Here is a 20,157-nt window from a genome sequence, read left to right as displayed (position 1 = left end):
ATAAATGGGCAGTGCTGCCAAAGTCTTCGGCAGAGGTGCTTTTCATGGGGGCCAAAAAGCGCCGCTAAAACGATGGTAAAGCACCCCCTAAAACTAGGGGCACTTTACCACTAATGTGGCCCATTATCAGTGTGAAAGGGGTCTTAAGAGTCGACACCTCCCAACAGTTAGTCGTGCTTTCTAAGCTTTCCGTCAGTAAATGTTGGTGACAGATTTGAATGAAACCTAAAAGACATGGAAAGTGCAACACGTTTATTTCAAAGGTATGGTTTTATGTGCATTTCAAAAAGAGCCAGTGAGCATTGAAAATAAGAACATGCAGCACCCTGTGAAAGAAATAACTTGATACTCACCTTTTCCATGGTGGTCCGTGAAATGTTTGCTCTCTTGAAGAGCTTTGGGCCCTTCTATTGTCCAATACTTCTTGGTGGCGGGTAGCATGTTCCCTGTGGTTCTCCTGCTAACCCTTTTATTACTACTGTGCCAAATACTGATGTAGGGGGTGGCATTGGGGCACACCAACTGTAAAATTTATAAGGCAATCAGCATGAAACACATACAAATAAAACAAATTAAAGCATTGCAATGCATGAAGATGCACTTAAAACACAGTGGTTCTTTATTGGTTGCTAAGACTACCATGCTTTACACTTGGTGCAGTACTGCTTGCACAGTTGTATTAGGAATATCCTGTGCACACACAATCTTACAGTAATGTAATCTATGGCTAACATCTCTTTCAGTGGCAATCAACGTTCACCTTGAGTCTGTTAAGTATCATTGGAGCACCAGTTCAGTTTGCAGTGGCCATTGCATCGATCCTCATTGGCCCTTATTGTTACTACACCTTTGCTGGGATGTCCGCAACCAACTATATTGGCTACGCTATTAAGTTTCCTTTCCCGTATGCCACGTTCCAGAATGTATGCCAAGACCCACTTCACTACGAATGGTACCACTTGGCTCTACAAATTGCTGACCTGCTGTCAAGCATTCTAATCCTATGCTCTTCATTGGCATTGGTAATCAGGCTCTCCGCCAGGATACTGCGCACAGGAACATTTAATGTGAGTAGGAGGTAGTGACTAAGCGAAGTGTGAGCCAACTGAAAATGTCTTTTGTAATTTCTGATAAATTCTTGTTTTTATCTTAACATGGTATAGTCTAATTAATTGTTTGAGTATGCATACATAGCATGTTTTAAAAAGCCTGACTTATCAAAATGCAAGTTAAACGCTCCAGACATTTCCTGATCCAGCCCATCAAGCATAGATCAAACAGTTTACCTTCTTTTCTTTTTTTTTATATTTTGGGTTTTCAATTACAAATTAAAGTAGGTTTACTCCCTTCTGAGTAACTATAAGAAAAAAAGACTATTGAGCTTGAGTGTCAAGTGACTCCACAGTTGATTGTTATAAAAAACAGTGTTTATCCACAATAAATGTAGTACAGGCATACCCCACTTTTAAGTACACAATGGGGGTTTATTTACTAAAGCTGGAAAGTGCAAAATCACGCTCACTTCTGCATAGAAACCAATGAGCTTCCAGGTTTTATTAACAAAGCTTAATTGAGCAAGCTGGGGTTAGAAGCTCATTGGTTTCTATGCAGAAGTGAGCCTGATTTTGCATTTTCCAACTTTAGTAAATAAACCCCATTGTGTACTTAGAAGTGGGGTATGCCTGTATATTGTGTATTTTACCTGTGAGTTTGCAAGGTTATTAGAAATGATTAGATTAGACATAATGGAACGTGATTACGGGTACCGTTCGTGTGACTTATGTGTTCCTTCGCCTATAATGTTCACAATATAAACAATATTCCCCAACTCTCTTGTATTTTAGGTAAACACTGTTTCTTATAGCAATCAATGTTGGCACAGTAGTATATTTCTAATAGTTTCTTTGATACATTTTAGCAAAATAAAGGGCTTTTTGCTAGAGGCAACAGTAGCTGCCACAATATTGTGAACAAAGTAATTATACATACAAGGTAACACTACTCTAAACTCCAAACATATTTCATTTTTGTTCTTCTAAAAAACAAAACAAAAAAACGACAGCCTCAAAGTACAAGTTGATATCCCTATAGCTCAACTTCAATATTTAATCTAAGGAAGGGTCTTCCAGTCTCTCGTAGACATCCATTATTGTATTGTAGCATGGAATTCTGACATATTTCCATGTTCCAGCAGTCCAAAAAAAAAAAAAAAAAAAACTCTATAAGATTACGGGAAGCAAATTTAAACCTAGAGGGGAGGAGAACCGGAGAGCAAATTATCCCTTTTAACAAAGTAGGCAATGAGGGGAGAAAGTATTTAGTACATTTTTATTTTCCATTCAATAACTATATAATCAGCAGTCTCTTCCCCAAAACACATAAAAATGCACTCATGGGTCCTAGGCCCACATTCTATGACACCTACAGTGGTGTGAAAAAGTGTTTGCCCCCTTCCTCATTTCCTGTTCCTTTGCATGTTTGTCACACTTAAGTGTTTCGGAACATCAAACCAATTTAAACAATAGTCAAGGACAACACAAGTAAACACAAAATGCAATTTGTAAATGAAGGTGTTTATTATTAAAGGTGAAAAAAAATCCAAACCATCATGGCCCTGTGTGAAAAAGTGATTGCCCCCCTTGTTAAAACATACTATAACTGTGGTTGTCCACACCTGAGTTCAATTTCTCTAGCCACACCCAGGCCTGATTATTGCCACACCTGTTCACAATCAAGGCATCACTTAAATAGGAGCTGCTTGACACAGTAAGGTCCACCAGAAGATCCTTAAAAGCTACACATCATGCCGAGACCCAAAGAAATTTAGGAACAATTGAGAAAGAAAGTAATTGAGATCTATCAGTCTGGAAAGGGTTATAAAGCCATTTCCAAAGCTTTGGGAATCCAGCGAACCACAGTGAGAGCCATTATCCACAAATGGCGAAGACATGGAACAGTGGTGAACCTTCCCAGGAGTGGCCGGCCGCCCAAAATTACCCCAAGAGCGCAGCGACGACTCATCCAAGAGGTCACAAAAGACCCCACAACAACGTCCAAGGAACTGCAGGCCTCACTTGCCTCAGTTAAGGTCAGCGTTCATGCCTCCACCATCAGGAAAAGACTGGGCAAAAATGGCCTGCATGGCAGAGTTCCAAGGAGAAAATCACTGCTGAGCAAAAAGAACATCAAAGCTCGTCTCAATTTCTCCACAACACATCTTGATGATCCCCAAGACTTTTGGGACAACATTCTGTGGACCGATGAGACAAAAGTGGAACTCTTTGGAAGGTGTGTGTCCAAGTATATCTGGCGTAGAAGGAACACTGCATTTCATAAAAAGAACATTATACCAACAGTAAAATATGGTGGTGGTAGTGTGAGGGTCTGGGGCTGTTTTGCTGCTTCAGGACCTGGAAGACTTGCCGTGATAAAAGGAACTATGAATTCTGCTGTCTACCAAGAGATCCTGAAGGAGAATGTCCGACCATCTGTTCGTGTACTCAAGCTGAAACGAACTTGGGTTCTGCAGCAGGAAAATGATCCTAAACACACCAGCAAGTCCACCACCGAATGGCTGAAGAAAAACAAAATGAAGACTTTGGAGTGGCCTAGCCAAAGTCCTGACCTGAATCCTATTGAGATGTTGTGGTATGACCTTAAAAAGGCCGTTCATGCTCGAAAACCCTCTAATGTAACTGAATTAGGACAATTCTGCAAAGATGAGTGGGCCAAAATTCCTCCAGGACGCTGTAAAAGCCTCATTGCACGTTATCGCAAACGCTTGGTTGAAGTTGTTGCTGCTAAGGGTGGCCCAACCAGTTATTAGGTTTAGGGGGCAATCACTTTTTCACACAGGGCCATGATGGTTTGGATTTTTTTTCACCTTTAATAATAAACACCTTAATTTACAAATTTCATTTTGTGTTTACTTGTGTTGTCCTTGACTATTGTTTAAATTGGTTTGATGTTCCGAAACACTTAAGTGTGACAAACATGCAAAGGAACAGGAAATGAGGAAGGGGGCAAACACTTTTTCACACCACTGTATAAAGCATTGAAGCCATAAGAGAAAGGACCAATTATGCTGGTACCCTTGGAGCCCTTGGGCAAACCGCAAATCCAGTCTACTGAACAATATGACATCCTGGAAAAAAAAGTACTGTGTTTTCTTTTCAGTATATGGAATTCCTCTTTAGGACTTTTTATGTTGAAATTATTATACATTGTTTTTGATTAACAAAAAGTGCTCCAAATATTTTTTGATATAACTAACCACTTCCCGCCCGCCATATAGTAGAATGACGGCTGGAAAGAGGTTGCATTATCCTGACTGAGTGTCATATGACGTCCAGCAGGATAAGCCACACAGCCTGGCGATCGGCGGCGTGGTGTATCGATCCGAAACACTGCATCTCCGATCTAGGTAAAGTGCCTCTGACATAGGCTCTTTACCAAATGATCATCTCTGTCCAATCACAGCTGATTATAGTGCTAACTAGGAAGTGTCTAATTTATCGGCTTTCCTCCATTTGCGCTGACAAGCCACGGATGGAGGAGAGCCGATCAGCGGCTCTCCTTACAAAGGGGGTCTGCACTTATAATCAGGGCATTGATTATCAGTGCAGACCCATCAGCAATGCCAGTGCCAGTGATGCCCAACAGTGCTCCACCAGTGATGCCCACCTGTATACCAAGCAGTGCCCACCTGTACCCACATCACATGCCAATCAGCGCCCATAAAGGATGCCAATCAGTGCCCATTAGTAATGCCAGTCAGTGCCCATCTGTAATGTCTTTTATTGACTCCTCATCAGTCCTGCCTATCAGTGCAATCTCAGTACAATATCAGTGCTGCCCATCATTACCCATCAGTGCCACCCATCATTGCTGCATATCAGTGCTGTCTATTAGTGCCCATCAGTGCTACATATTGGTGCCTCCTCATCAGTGCCCATCTGTGCTGCCTCATCAGCACTGCCTCACCTCATCAGTGCCCTACAGTGAAGGAGAATACATACTTATTTACAAAATTTTATAACAGAAACATAGAAAAAAAATGTTTTTTCAAAATTTTCGGTCTTTTTTTATTTGTAGCAGAAAAAATAAACAAGGCAGTGCTGATCAAATACCACCAAAAGAAAGTTCTATTTGTGGGGTCAAAAAAAATGAAAAGTTTCATATGGGTACAGTGTCGCCTTACCACAGAATTGTCATTCAAAGTGCCCTGTATTGAAGTGATTAAGAACGATTCTCCCCATGGCTTTACCAGTGTGATGATTGTAAGGATGCCATTGCAAGTGTAAAAATTCCCAAGGTGACCTGGGTTTTCGGCCTTTGTTTTCTGGGGCCTGGACTCCTAGTAATGGGCCATCAATATTGCCTTCATTGGTGGTGTAGTATTTCATGATTGCCACAATGCTTTACAGCAGCCAGACATAGTGATAATCAGTAATTCCTAAGCTTGCCCACATAGACCTACTGGTCATACAGGTGAATGCTTTACTCTGCCTCCTATGTTGTGCATCATACTGTATGATGAGCTGCTACCATGTGATCCTAAGTCACAGATGCAGAGTGCATGGGAGCCCAAGTTAATACATTTAGGTTAATGATTACCACCAAGCCCAACAGATGTGTGGAATAGTAGTATAAGTAAAACACTATACCACCAATTCCTATTAGTGCTAGGGAGTTTAGATGCTGTCTGCTTAGTGGGAAGGGGGCAAAAGCATGTACATATCGTTGTGGAGAGGGAAGACGGTGGGCATAACTGTATATATGACTGTTTTTGTTGTGCTTGTTTAGGTAGGGGCTCTATGTATATAACTAGTTTAGGTGTAGAATGAAACTGTGTTTATGGATGGTGTGAGGGTGAAATCTGTATATATGGATACTCTGGGGGTCGTGAAATGTAAATATGGGTGCTGTGGATGTTGGAAATTGTATAAATGGCTGATGGGTATGCAAAGTGCGTTTCTGGCAGATATGGGGGGGGGGGAGGGGGTGAGTATTTTTTTTTATGGGAATTGTATATGACGTGTATATGACTGCTATGGGGGAAAGAACAGCATATGTGGCTGCTGAATGTGTAAGTATTGTGTATTGACTTCTGAGAGAGCTAGAAACCGAATACATCAGTTTAAAGCCACAATGTTGCTGTCTCCTAGCTTTCTGAAATTAGCTACCAGATTTTGGGTAGTCTTGTTCGGGCTTGCTGTATGGTAAGGCTCACCAAGGCTGCCCAACTGAAAAAAAAGTAGGTTGTTCCATTATCATGTGTATTACGGTTTTAATCCTAGTAACATTACATCTTTTCTTTTGGGTTATTTATGTTTTTCAGTTCTAAAGTTTTATATTTGTAACATGTAAGGCTGTAGTACCTATAATTCTGTAAAGTATAAACCGCAGAGTATTTGATGACCAGAATTCTGTTTTGTCCTCTAGGGAAGAAAAAATATTTTGTGAGAAGATTATATTGCAAGCATCTACTCAAACCCGTAAGCCCGGAAAGGATTGATGTCCATGGAATTCAGTGGGCCATCAGCAATGTAGTTTGCAGGAATTTACATTTCAAACCATCATATCATTGCTGCTGCACTTTTTCTTGGTCCAGTTTCTAGCTTTTTATCTGTTTATATCCTAAACATATTTTATGTATGTACTGTATGTATTGCACACAGGAAGCAAATCTTGGCACTGTTTGACCTATGACACGGAGTCACATCCAGATTCCAGAGAGGGCTTGTATAGGATAAGAACAAGCTACATAGGGCAGCATTACTGAGAGTATAAGTGTACATGTCTATACGTGTTCTGTCTATACCATACCTCCCAACTTATTGAGATGGGAATGAGGTAAACCTATCAGCAAAAGTAGGCAGGCATAGGACACACCCCTTCCCATGCCCCCGTAAATGGAGAATTGTACAAAAAAACAAGATTGATTAAAACCACAAGTGTTTTTTTTTTACCACTACTATTCCTATATATTGGCTTTGCAAATTTACAAATGTAGCAATTTAGAAACCAGATGAAAGGTTTAGCACTGGGAAACACTTTTTGATGGATAACAAATGCAATTTTTGTACATCTATATAGATCAGACCAAAGTGAGGGATAGATGAGGAGGAATGAGGGACAGAGGGACATTGCTCCAAATCAGGGACAGTCCCTCGAAATCAGGGACAGTTGGGAGCTATGCTATACATCCTACTTGGTGCATAGGTCTAAATATACACAAGAAAGGATAAATATAGCATTGATAAGCAACTGGTAATGTTTTGCATTTCATTCTCAAACCCATATTAGAAAATTAAAGATAATTGGTTGTCGCTGGCACCATCTCTCACTTTCCGATGCATCAGTTTTCATAAATCAGCGGCATAGAATATAACCCGGCCCCTTGTTACAATTAGTTTACTTGCTGTAAACTGCTGTATATAGTAAACTAATGAAATAACTTGTGTACAGTTATTTATTTCCTAGCATATGTCTGTATATATGAGGCAAAATGATATCTGCCCTATATAATCACTCACTATGGATTTGTTACATGTTGGAGCGAGAATAATCATGTTAACTTTAACCTGTAGAGGGGGCCAATGTCTTTTATCCAGAAATAATGCCAGTAATATAAAGAAGCTGATTCCTTCTACTATAATAGCCATTTCACAGTTTAAAGCAGAAAATAGTATAGAAATAAATGTGATTCGTTTTTTGTGTGATTTTACATATGAGTGGTTGTAGAAAGGCCTGTGAGGTCCCTCACACATAGATTTACAGACACATTTTCCTGCCTGGTACCTCTGATAATGTTATGCTCTGTTAGCGACACATTTAGGTTAGTTAACAGCTTGCATGGAGCATCAGTCAGACCCAGTACGTGTTATCAGACACTGATTTGTAAAGATTTGCTGTTACTGATATCCACAGCCATTGTATTTTAAAAAGGCAGTGTGCCTATATTAGTATGCAAAAGGCAGCAACAGGTAGAAAAGTGTACCCTGATAAGGTACCATGCAGGCCTGACTCTCTAGGATGTTTATTGAAAGTGTATACTATTAAAACCTTATCAAATAGATTATTACTGTATTATCTTATAATTATCAACACAGCCTTTTTAAAATTGTACCCTGTTAAGGTATCTCTATAAACCTGCATGCGGCTCTGACTGCCAAGAATGCTTTTTAAAAATGTACCTTGTTAAAACCTTATCAAATAGATTATTATTATTAATATTATTATTATGAACCTTTTTTTAAAATGTACCCTGTTAAGGTATCTCTATAAATCTGCATGCAGCTCTGATTCCCTAGGATGCTTATTAAAAAAAGGTGTATCTGGTTGCTGTGGGTACTTCATTTGTCACAATATTGATCGTTGCCTTACTTAACAAGCTGTAAATGGTTTTAAATTCTTGATACCCAACTCATTCAAAATTTTAGACCTTGTTAGACAGGGGTAGGCTTAGACCTTCTGTCAAGCTTGAAATGCTGTCTGTCTCCCCAATACCTACACATGAAGTGAGGAAAAACAAAATGAAAAAGGTTTTTGGCTAAAGTTGGGCTTTACAGTGCAGAATTTGATTGATTAGGCCTCACAGACACTGTTTTGGATGCTGGAGATCCTCTGACGTGATGTGTTTTGCAGGCATGGTCTTAGTGCTGCAGTTAAGCCCCATTCATACCTGAGTGACACTAAGCAATGCTCTCACATCACTTTTTTTTGTGTAATTTTGTGGTGCATTTTTGGAGCAGCACCATTCATTTTGAATTGGCTTCCCTCTGCTCCAAAGATGAAAAAGCTCATTTACCAAATTTTGACACTAAGCCAGGCCCATTTGGCGTTGCATGTTTTGCCATGATTTTCATGTGTTTTTTCGCATGACAATCATTGCAAAATTGCACCGTGTTTGGGGTGCCATTAGAAAATAACAACTGCAACTGCGTCCCACATTTTTCTGCGATTCCAATACGCTCAGGTTTGAAAGGGGCCTTAGCAATGGGACTGCCATACTGAAATGCCCACTCTCTAGCAGTGCACATATGTGAACGCGGCAATGATTTGCTCTTTGCATTACTTTAGCTAATAAGGTGTGCTTTTTTTTTATCTATTAGGATATGTTTATACATGTTTACAGATTCTGAAATTCAGTGCTTTTTTTTTGTTTGTAGAATTATTCAAAGATTTAGTCAAGTCAAAAAGCATAACTAAGACAAACTGCATGCAAAAAGTAGTGAACTTCCATCGCTAATATCCCGATCACTCATTCAGTGCTAGTCATGCTAGACTTCTCCAGTGCCCAGGACTTATCCCATCCTCTCCTTCCTCCTCTGCACCTATTGTTTATCTGTTTAAACACTACCCAGCAGTACTGTCATCCTCTGTTGCTGTCAAGTTGCTCTTCCATGTAGAGAGTTCAATACTGGAGTCCATCCAAGTTTTATCCTGTGTTGAGTAGTTGTGTTGCCACCAAAACATAATGGTTGTTTTTTATAGGACTTTTTTTTTAACAATTAACCAGTTCCCACTTCCCAACAAGCTTTATCTGGCTACAGCGGAATGGTGTCAATGGGTCCCGGCCAATGATTTATGGCTGAGACCTGCTGATCAGCTGTAGCCAATCAGAGTCCTGTGTTTTTACCAAAGACATGCAGCAGAATACATTGAAGAAATTGTATTTTTTCATTTTTTTATTGGATGTTTTATAAAAGAGAGTAGAAAATATTTAGGGGCTAAAAATTCTCTGTCTTTTTTAATTTAAACAATAAAAAAATAAAAAAAAACTGGTAATCAAATATCACCAAAAGAAAGTTCTATTTATGTAAAAAAATGTATATACATTTCATTTGCGTACAGTGTTGCATATCTGTGCAATTGTCAGTTAAAGTATTGCAGTGCGGAATCACAAAAAATTATCTGTTATGAAGGGGGTACATTTTTCCAGAGGTCAAGTGGTTAAAGTGATCTTGGACTCTGTTATCTGGTTTTGGTCTGGTGTTTGTTTCTGTATTTCTATGGTTTGAGCTACTGCTGGGTACCCATCAAACAAAGCCTTGCTCTGTAGGAACTGCCTTGCCAGAGCTATTGAGATTATTTGAAGTTTTTCCTTCATGTGACTACACATACAAATCTAAAGTTCCTTGAGTATGATGAGTATGAGTCCATTGCTTTCCAGGAGTCACTGTAATGGTGCCAAAGTAAAAAAAAAACACACATTTTAGCTTTGATTTGAGTTTTATATAATTTATCATGTCCAGATTCAGTAGGCTTTTCTCCGGATGCCTAGACTGCAGCTTTCATCTTTTGCTCCAGCATATGTGTAGGATATGGTTGCAATGTAAGTTGTTGCTTCCACCAATGTCTGGGTATATAAGCTTAGCGATAAGCAGATTAAATCTTCCCAGGTTTAAATCACCAAGGGTTTTGCAAATCTTTCTCAACATATGGTATACTCAAACATAGAGGTAAATACCCACTGTGAATCTTGTGGATACATTTTTAGGGCTAATAGTTAAACTGTTGTTAAAAAAAAAAAGTTATGAAAAGCTGGTTACCGCCATAGGGAATATGTACCAATGTAAAAACAAAATATGAAAAAAAATGCCATACTACAGGGAGAAGTTAATTTCATCTGCCTTCAAGGGCAGAACAGAAATTACACCAATCCTTTAAATAACATGTTCAGGGGATGCCTTAAAGCTTTATGTGGTGTTAACAGAACATTACCATTTTCACTGACAGTATAAGCAACAGCATACATTGGCACTGCATATATGGCCATGGAATTTATTTTTTTATTTTAAAATTAGCTGGGTTTAAACACAGCAGCATTCCAATTTTAACTTGGAAAAAAAATGATTTTATTTCTGGTAGTTTTAGCAGTAACATGTGCTTTGTCATCAAGCTGTAATAAGCCTGCTTTGACTGGCAGATAAAAATTAGCCAGTAATGTAAGACAGCTGTTCTTGTTCTAGCTGATGCAAAATTGTCCTGCCACTGGTCAATTTCTATCAAGCTCTCATTAACAATTAACAGACCACGGATGAAATAGCAGTCTAAAATTAGTCAGTAGCAGGACATTTTAAATAGGAAAGAATTGGCTGAAATGAACTAAAGAAAATCAGTATAAGCAGGTGTTTTCATATAAGAAATAAAATACCACAAATGTCAGTAAAATTGACCATCAGCAGGATCATTTTAAATAGCAAAAGAAAAGAGCACAGGCTGAGGCTTTACTAAAAGATTTAGAATGCTGCAGAAGATAAAGCAGTGTAAATGTGAAAAGAAGCAGGACTGTTTTAATAATAGGCCTAAGTGGTATATGCCTAACTTTTGTTTTATCTAAATCAGATGTCTCCAAACTGCAATCCGTGTGCCAGAGGCTGCCCTTTTTCTGGCCCTTGATACACTATTGCTCCCTTTGACTCTCAGAACTTACAAAAACTCCCTCCGGGCTCCAAAACATGGGCCATCATGTAAGTCTAGTACAGTTGGGTGCCCCTAGCAAATAGTCATGCAAAAATCTAAAAATAAAGAAACTAATTGTGGGCTCAAGACCAAACCATCACAGAATTGAGTCTCTGTAAAAACGTATCCGAATGCCAATGCATCATAAAAAACAACTTTTATTGTACATGCAACACATAGACAATTATAAAAATCAATCATAGACCTCCAAACCACCCTGTCAATATTGCACAATCATTTCACATTCTCATTCATCTTTGAACTTATAAATTGTGTACAGAAGGAGTTTAATTATAAATTCAAGGATAAATGAGAATGTGAAGTTATTGTGCAATATTGACAGGGTAGTTTGGGATCTATGATTAATTTCATAATTGTCTGTCTATGTGTTACATGTACAACAAAGCTGTTTTTTTATGGTGCATTGGTCTAGATTTTTGTGATAAGTTTTTACAGACACCCAGTTCTGTGATGGTTTGGTCTTGGGCCCACAACTAGTTTCTTGATTTTTGGATTTTTATTCCTCCCTCTGACATCAAAAATGGGGTAGTATTCTTCCCACTGACACCAATGATGGAACATACATTCTTCTTCTGACATCAAAGATGGGGCATTATTTCTTCCACTGACACCAATGGAGGAACATAAATTCTTCCTCTGACACCAATGATGGGGCACTATTCCTCCCACTGACACCAATGATGGGGCACTTTTCCTTCCACTGACAACAATGATGGAACTATTCCTCCTACTGACACCCATGATGGGGCACATTTCCTTCCACTGCCAGCAATGATGAGGCACTATTTCTCCCACTGCTGCCAACAATGGGGCACTACTCCTCCCACTGACACTAATGATGGGGCACTATCCCTCCCAATGACACCAACAATGGGGAACTATTCCTCCCAGTGACACCAGTAATTGGAAACTATTCCTCCTCCACCTAACCACAGGGGTGCTATGTATTTTTTTTACTCCTGCCCGAGGCATTATCTACTCCCACAGTCCGGCATCCCTATAGTCTGAAGGACAGTAAAATGGCTCTTTGTGTAGAACATTTGGAGACCCCTGATCTAAATGGATAGGGTGGTACACTGTTTGTTACTGATATAATGTGTTTAAGTGCTCACTGTTTTCCCACACAAAGTTAATTTTCTTTTTTTTTTCCTTTCAAATGATGCACTGGTATACTGCAAACAAAGGGCAGCAGAACAGATTGGCAGTGACAAGTAAATGCTCTGCTTCAAACACCTAAAACTTAAAAAAAAAGATCTCCCCTGAAGCACAAGCCCATTTTTCTCTAAAGGGAAGCCTGCTGACTTTAAACCACAAAATTAAATGTAGGACAAAAGCCCCCAATAATAATAATTTGAAGGATAGCAAAGGGGTTGACTTCTCAAAGAGCTAAATATATGGTTTCCTTTCCTGTTTCCCTTAATAGTGAGGGGATGGCCTATCCAACAGCCCCCTTATTGGCTTTCTAAGTTTGCTCGCTGTAGTTTAAAGGCACTGCAGTGCACAAAAAGGTGCCAGAATCTGTAAACCCGAACCTCCTCCCAACATAGGGTGCTAGGATAAAAATGAGAGCAATTCATCATGTAGCCATTGTAGGCTATGTACATATCAGTTTCAGAGACTATTATAGTTGTAAAATGTGCTGTATAGTGAGAAGAACAGAAGCACTGAAGATCTGAGAAGTTGGAGTAATTTTACCTAGGTGTTGCCAACACTCACTGACATTATCCCATTGATGCATTCATAAATGTGACAACTATAATTGTGCTTTACATTCCTATTTTAGTAAAAGAGATACATGTATCTGTGGTGGAAGTATATCTTCCTTTTGTTGAAGAATTCCTTTTGTACTCCTAATACACCTGTGCTGTGTGTCTTTACAACATTCATGATCAAATAACTTTGATCACATAGTGGTACATTAGGTGTTCAAAGGTAAATTATTAAATGATAAAAACAGCAAAAGCATATCTTATTAGTCTATGTTATTTTCTTATTTTATTCTTTATAAAGTCACCTACTGACATGATCAAAAAAGATCCTGTGATGTGTGTAAAATGTTTGCAATGTGTTGTGCTACATGAACTTTTAGTGTGGACTAAACAAATGCATATTTATTAGATATTTAACCACTCTGCTGAACCACGCGCCAGTCTGTTACCTGAGCATTAATAAACCCGGCGACGCAAGATCAGATCTCACATTTCAGATGATGATGATTCTAGAATGATGTTAAAGCTACAACCTCAAAGAAATGAGGACTTGGAACACAGCAAGAGTAACAGATGTTTAGCACTAATTAAAGTGACTCTAAACTCTGGTGTAAAAAAAAACTAAATCTATTCAAGTATGTATTATTAACATAAAAAATAAAATAAAAAATCTTCTATTGTTCTCAGCCTCCTCCAAATATATGTATATATATATATATATATATATATATATATATATATATATATATATATATATATATATATATATATATAATATATATATATATATATTTTTTTTTTTTTGCTGTGATCTGACTTCCTGTGAGATGATGTTTGTTCTCCTTGGTCTCTTGGACTCTGTTATCTGGTTTTGGTCTCTTGGTAGCCACACTTCCTTGCTTGCTCCTCAGGAGAACTAGTGACTATGGTATTGACTATGGACTATATGGATATGACTGCAACTAACATGCACTGCTTGTACCAAATAAAATTGAAAATTGGGTAGGGAGGAGAGATTGAGGAGCCCATAGAGGATGCAAGGAGGCAGAAAAACACCAAAAGAAACATGATTACAGGACCTGTCATGAACTGGTGCAATCAGAACTGTGTGGACTGCAACAGAGTGAACCAAACACATGTAAACTGGGCAGCGGGCAGGGGCACACCAAGCTGGGCAGCGGGTAGAGGCACATAAAGCTGGGCAGCGGGCAGAAGCACATCAAGCTGGGCAGCGGGCAGAGGCACATCAATCTGGGCAGCGGGTAGAGGCACATCAAGCTGGGCAGTGGGCACTGGAACAACAGGCCGCATAGCGGGCACTGGAACATCAGGCCGGGCATAAGGGACTGAGTCATAAAGCTGGACATCGGGCATCGGATCATCAGACTGGACAGCAGGTGCTGGAACATCAGGCCTGGGCAGCAGACACTGGAACATCAGGCCGGGCAGCATGCATTGGAACATCAGGCCAGACAGCGGGCACTGGGACATCATGCCAGGCATCAGGAACTGGATCATCGGGCTGGACATCGGGCATTGGATCATCAGACTGGGCAGCAGACACTGGAACATCAGGCCGGACAATGGGCACTGGCATCGGACCGACAGTCTGAGCAGCGTGCACTGGAACAACAGGCTGGGCAGTGGCAGCAGAGTACCAATTTAGCAAGCACTGTATCAGCAGGCTGGGTAACGGGCAGCGGCTCAACAGGCTGGGTAACGGGCATCGGCTCAGCAAGATGGGTGATGGGCAGTGGTCCTGCAGGCTGGATGACGGGCACTGGCTCATCAGGCTGGGTGACCGGCACCGGCTCAACAGGCTGGGTAATGGGTACTGGCTCAGCAGGCTGGGTGATAGGCACTGGCTCAGCAGGCTGTGTAATAGGCACTGGCTCAGCAGGCTGGATGACGGTCACTGGCCCAGCAGGGCTGGGCAATGGGCACATCAGCCTGGGAAACGGGCACCAGCTCAGCAGGCTGGAAAACAGGCACCGGAACATCAGGCTGGGCTGTGGGCACCGGAACTTCAGGCTGGACTGTGGGCACCAGAACATCAGGCTGGACTCTGGACACTGGAACATCAGGCTGGACCGTGGGCACCAGAACATCAGGCTGGACCGTGTGCACTGGAACATCAGGCTGAACAACAAATACTGGAGCATCAGGCCAGACAGCAGGCAGGAGGTTGACAGGGGTAAGTAGGTCATCAGGTTCAGGACCATCAGAGGCTAGCCTAACCCCATTGGCAATCATGGAGGCAGGTTGGATCGGATAAGCTGGAGTGGAGGCAGACTGGAGCAGATCGGCTGGGGTGGAGGCAGACTGGAGCAGATTGGCTGGCATGTAGGCATGCTGGAGCAGATCGACTGGTGTGGAGGCAGGCTGGAGCAGATCAACTGGCATGGAGGCAGGCTGGAGCAGATCAGCTGGCATGGAAGCAGGCTGGAGCAGATCGGCTGGCGTGGAAGCCAGCTGGAGCGGAACGACTGGAGTGCAAGCAGGCTGTAGCAGATCGACTGGTGTGGATGCAGGCAGGAGCTAATTGGCTGGTGTGGAAGCAGGCTGGAGCAGATCGGCTAGTGTGGAAGCAGGCGGGAGCGGATCGACTGGTGTGGTAGCAGGCTAGAGCAGATCGGCTGGCGTGGAGGTAGGCTGGAGCAGACCGGCTAGTTTAGAAGCAGGCTGGAGCGGATTGGCTGGTGTGGAAGCTGGCTGGAGCAGATCGGTTGGCGTAGAAGCAGGCTGGAGCTGATTGGCTGGCGTGGAGGCAGACTGGGATAATGGCAAGATTGCATGGGTTGGGAAAAACTCCCTTTTTTTTTCTTTGGTTTAGCCACTGAAGTTCTGTAAGTGACTGCAGGGCTGTAAGTAGGGGGCTCAGCTGATTGAATAAAAGGGCTGGAGTATGGTTAAAAAGAGGAAGCAGTTAATAAGGAGAGGGATCTTTGTGGAATTATTGTAGGCAGCAGAGAGGAGGCAGATGGGTTAAAGGCAGGGTAGGTTCAGCAAGTGGATTTAGTTGCTAGCAGGGTATATTGGGCTGTGACTGTTGTTGCCGTGGGTGATGGAGAAAGAGGCCACTGAGCAAGCAGGTGTCTGGCTGCAGGAATGGGCTGTTGCAATCTAACTGAGGATGAGTGTAATAGATCTGACCATGCTTGTAGTAAAGGTTGAACAAAATTCAGCTCCTATACTGCCTGTCTAACCAGGGACTGCACTGCATTAATACACTCTGACAACACCTGCTGAAAACATGAGGAATATTGCTCAAAGAAATTTAGCGGCGGCTTCTGAAGAGCACGCGCTATGCGTTTTTGAAAGTTAAGGTTATACCTAAATTGCAGTTTGGTTTGGGTACAACTGTCTAAATTTGGACTTCAGCATCAGTCAGACTGGACTGTGAGATGTTCAGCCTGACCACAGGGGGCACTGTCTCTTCTGGCAGGCATGGAACTATGGTCTAGTTGGGTGCTTAAGTTACTCTCTCTCGGAGCCTGCCCAGTGGGAGTGGCGCTCTTGCTGTGTTTTCTGAGAGAGGGTATTTAAGATGCAGACGTCATGTGGTTCTGGGTTCCGGTCCAGAATGATGTACTGACTTCATGGCCCTGGTCCACCTGACCAGCCCCCAGGAAGGCTATGGCCTAGGGTGCGGATCCACCCAATCTTGATGTCTCGGGGTTGGCTGGCCCGCGGCAAGGAAACAAAAGGAGGATTCTGAGGTGGTTGGATGCCGTCTCCGGTTTGGGAGAGACCCAGTGACTTCAAGCATTCCAGGGGAGGACACTTCAGAAGAAGACCATGTACGGATTGGTTTCTTAGTAAGAGCCTGGAAGGGCTGAAGTACCCAAGAGAATCTGGTCTTGTGGATATCGCCAAGCTGGCTGAAAGATCCAGGTATCCCATGAGTGTTCTTCAAGTTTAGTTTCCCTAAGCCCTTGTACACACGGTCGGACATTCCGATGGAAAATGTCTGATCGGACTGTGTTGTCGGATAATCCAACTGTTTGTGGGCTCCATCGGACTGTTTCCATTGGAATATCCGACGGACAAATTTTTAGAGCTGGGCTATAAAACTTTCCGTCAACATGATCCAATCGGACTTTGTCCGATTGTGTGTAGAGAATTCCGATCGGACAATGTGCCACGCATGCTCAGATCAAATTCCTAGACCAAAGCTATTGGCTACTAGCCTGAACGTAGTCCCATCGTAACGAAATAACATCATCATGTTCAGAACGATCGGATTTTCCGACAACTTTGTCCAACCATGTGTATGCAACACCGGTTTCAGACAAAATCCATCGTACAAAATCCAACGGATTTTGTTGTCGCAATGTCCGACTGTGTGTACAAAGGCTTAGTGTTCTACAACAATGTCTGTGGCAGAGACATTATCTCGTCTCTGCCACAGACTCTGTTCCTGAGTAAGCACCTTGTTGGCTGCTAGGCCTTGTGAAAGAAGGACTGTCCAACTTGAGTAAACATCCAGTTGTGAATGGCTATTCTCTGGATGCAGTCAAAGTAAGCGAGTTCTTCAACATTTGACTTGACACTAAGAGTACCTGAACTTCCTTTCCAACCCTCTGATCCCAATTTAAGAGACTGTTTATTGTCTACGTTTTGCAAATAAAATCCATTCAAGTGGATCTGTTGTCAGTCTCTCGAGGTACTGGACCATCTACCAGGGGACACCCCTAGACGTGAAGCGAGTGGAACAGAAGGTAACAGTAAGCCCAAATCTAACCAGCAGCTCCTTCAGGGGCAGTGCTGCAGAAAGAAACAGGGTCATCCTCCAATAACCACACCAGAGACTCAACCTGATCAAAACCGAAGGGGGGAGAAAAATCATCACTGCCTTTTGGAGTACTGGACAAGGCTAGCTCTGCACACACCCGAATCAGAGGCTGAACATACCCAAACAACATATGGCCCTGATCAACTATGGATTGAGCCAGTCAGATACATTCTAGTAGCTGGTCACTGGTCCACTCTTTCAATATCTGGTGGCAGTATTCACCATCCTCTGTCACCAGCAGAGAACAATAAACAACTTCCTCTGGATGCATCTTAGCAAAAAATAACAGAACCAAGTGGTTCCCTTCACTGGGACAAAAGGACCAAGCCCAACCCATGAAAAACAGCCCCACACCATAATCCCCCCGCCGCCAAATAAGTTGGACCAGGACCAAGCGAGGTCCATAAAGACATGGATGAGTGAGTTTGGGGTGGAGGAACTTGACTGACCTGCACAGAGTCTTGACCTTAACCCAATAGAACACCTTTGGGATGAATAAGAGTGGAGACTGCGAGCCAGGCCTTCTTGTCCACATCGGTGCCTGACCTTACAATTGCGCTGGAAAAATGGTAAAACATTCCCATAGACACACTCCTAAACCTTGTGGACAGCCTTCCCAGAAGAGTTGAAGCTGTTGCAGTTGCAAAGGGTGGGCCAACTCAGTATTGAACCCTACAGACGAAGACGGGGATGCCATTAAAGTTCAAGTGCATGTAAAGGCAGGAGTCCCAATACTTTCGACAATATAGTGTATAATGTAATCAAATTATGGAAGGGGGCCAAGTACACCCACACGGTCTTTCGGGGTGAAGGTCTGTTTTCAGCTTATATGCTCAGACAGTCGGTTTGTTATTCTCTGTTTGTATTTCAGCTACTTTTGATTTGAAGAGACAGCACATTAATGTAATAATTTAGTTATCGGTGGAATCTGGTGTGCATATTCGCACATACTTGGCTTTTAGGGTCACTTTGCGATACTTTCTATCCTGTATATGGTAGTTTTGGGTGCACCTACTCTGTTGTATTTACCAATAAAATAAAATTCTTGAGAATCCAAAGTTAAAATGTTACTTTCTGCAGAAACTAGGGCTACTGTGCTTGTACTTTGTATTTCTTCAAGTTTAAGAGGGAGCAAAATTCCATCTTTGAATTTTACCTTTATGCCTTTGCCTTGCAGGTAAGAAAAAATATGTGCAATGGTTTACAACTGCTTTAATTTGGATGATGCAAGCAGAGTAAATGATGACAAAATAAGATAAACAGAGATTATCTTCCATGAAACCTGCATGTATTATATATCAGTGATTCCAGAGAAACAGGCAACTGAATTTATATTCAAGTCTCAACTTTTCCTATGAAGTTGAGCTTATAGGCACTTCTCCTGTGTCCTGAGGCCACGTACACACGGGCGGATTGTCTGGCCAACTAAGTTCGTCAGACAATCCGACAGACAGTCCGTCCTACTTTTGAATGAATGGACTTGACCACACACGACGAACAGACAGTCCGCTGAAAGCTTGCGCGATGAGGTGTACGGCACGTACGATGGGACTAGAAATTCGACGTCCAATACACTGCAATGCAACCTTCGGCCGTGTAAATCCTTTCTGAGCATGCGCCATACTTAGTCCGTCCAACTTGCCTACTCACGAGCGGACTGTCCGCTGAAACCAAGTTTGGACGGACTGTATTATGGAAATTCCGAAAGACTTAGTCCGCCAGACTGTCCGCTGAAAAAGTCCGCTGAAGCCCACACACGAGCGGATTGTCCGATGAAACACGTTTCAGCGGACTAAGTTGGACAGACAGTCCGCCCGTGTGTACACGGCCTGAGCAAACTTGTGTGTCGTTTAAAGGGACAGAGAGCCTTACTGATCGATGCGGAGGCTCCAGTTGGGAGGGGTTAAAGTGAAATTCCAGCTATACACCTAATTAGTCATACATCTTTCTCCCCCAACACCCATGCTGAATAGACATGTGCATTCGTTTTCATCCGAATGCATTTTCGTCTGAATTTCAGGTATTTTCGTTTTCATTTTGACAAACGATAACGAAAGCACAGAATCCGAAAAACGAAAGATCCGACATAAATAAATGCTTTATTTTCGTTTTCTTTGTTACAACAGTTCGATATAGAATAGGAGATTCGACGTGACTCTGACA

General features: G+C 41.9%; 1 protein-coding gene across 1 annotated transcript in view; it reads left to right on the top strand.

The window, feature by feature from the left end:
* Window positions 1–8,345, top strand: part of TMEM212 (transmembrane protein 212) — a 53,550-nt gene extending 45,205 nt beyond the window's left edge. The window contains exons 3-4 of the mRNA XM_077487971.1: window positions 744–1,067; window positions 6,445–8,345. Coding sequence (XP_077344097.1) covers window positions 744–1,067; window positions 6,445–6,465 — 345 coding nt within the window. The 3' untranslated portion in view covers window positions 6,466–8,345. The remainder of the gene's footprint in view (window positions 1–743; window positions 1,068–6,444) is intronic.
* Window positions 8,346–20,157: the final 11,812 nt, after the last annotated feature.

The sequence above is a fragment of the Lithobates pipiens genome, unplaced genomic scaffold (assembly GCF_037356315.1).
Source record: "Lithobates pipiens isolate NorthernLeopardFrog02 unplaced genomic scaffold, aLitPip1_a1.2 Scaffold_18, whole genome shotgun sequence".
Classification (NCBI taxonomy): Eukaryota; Metazoa; Chordata; class Amphibia; order Anura; family Ranidae; genus Lithobates; species Lithobates pipiens.
The sequence above is the reverse complement of the archived record's forward strand: the minus strand, read 5'-3'. Positions and strand labels throughout refer to the sequence as shown.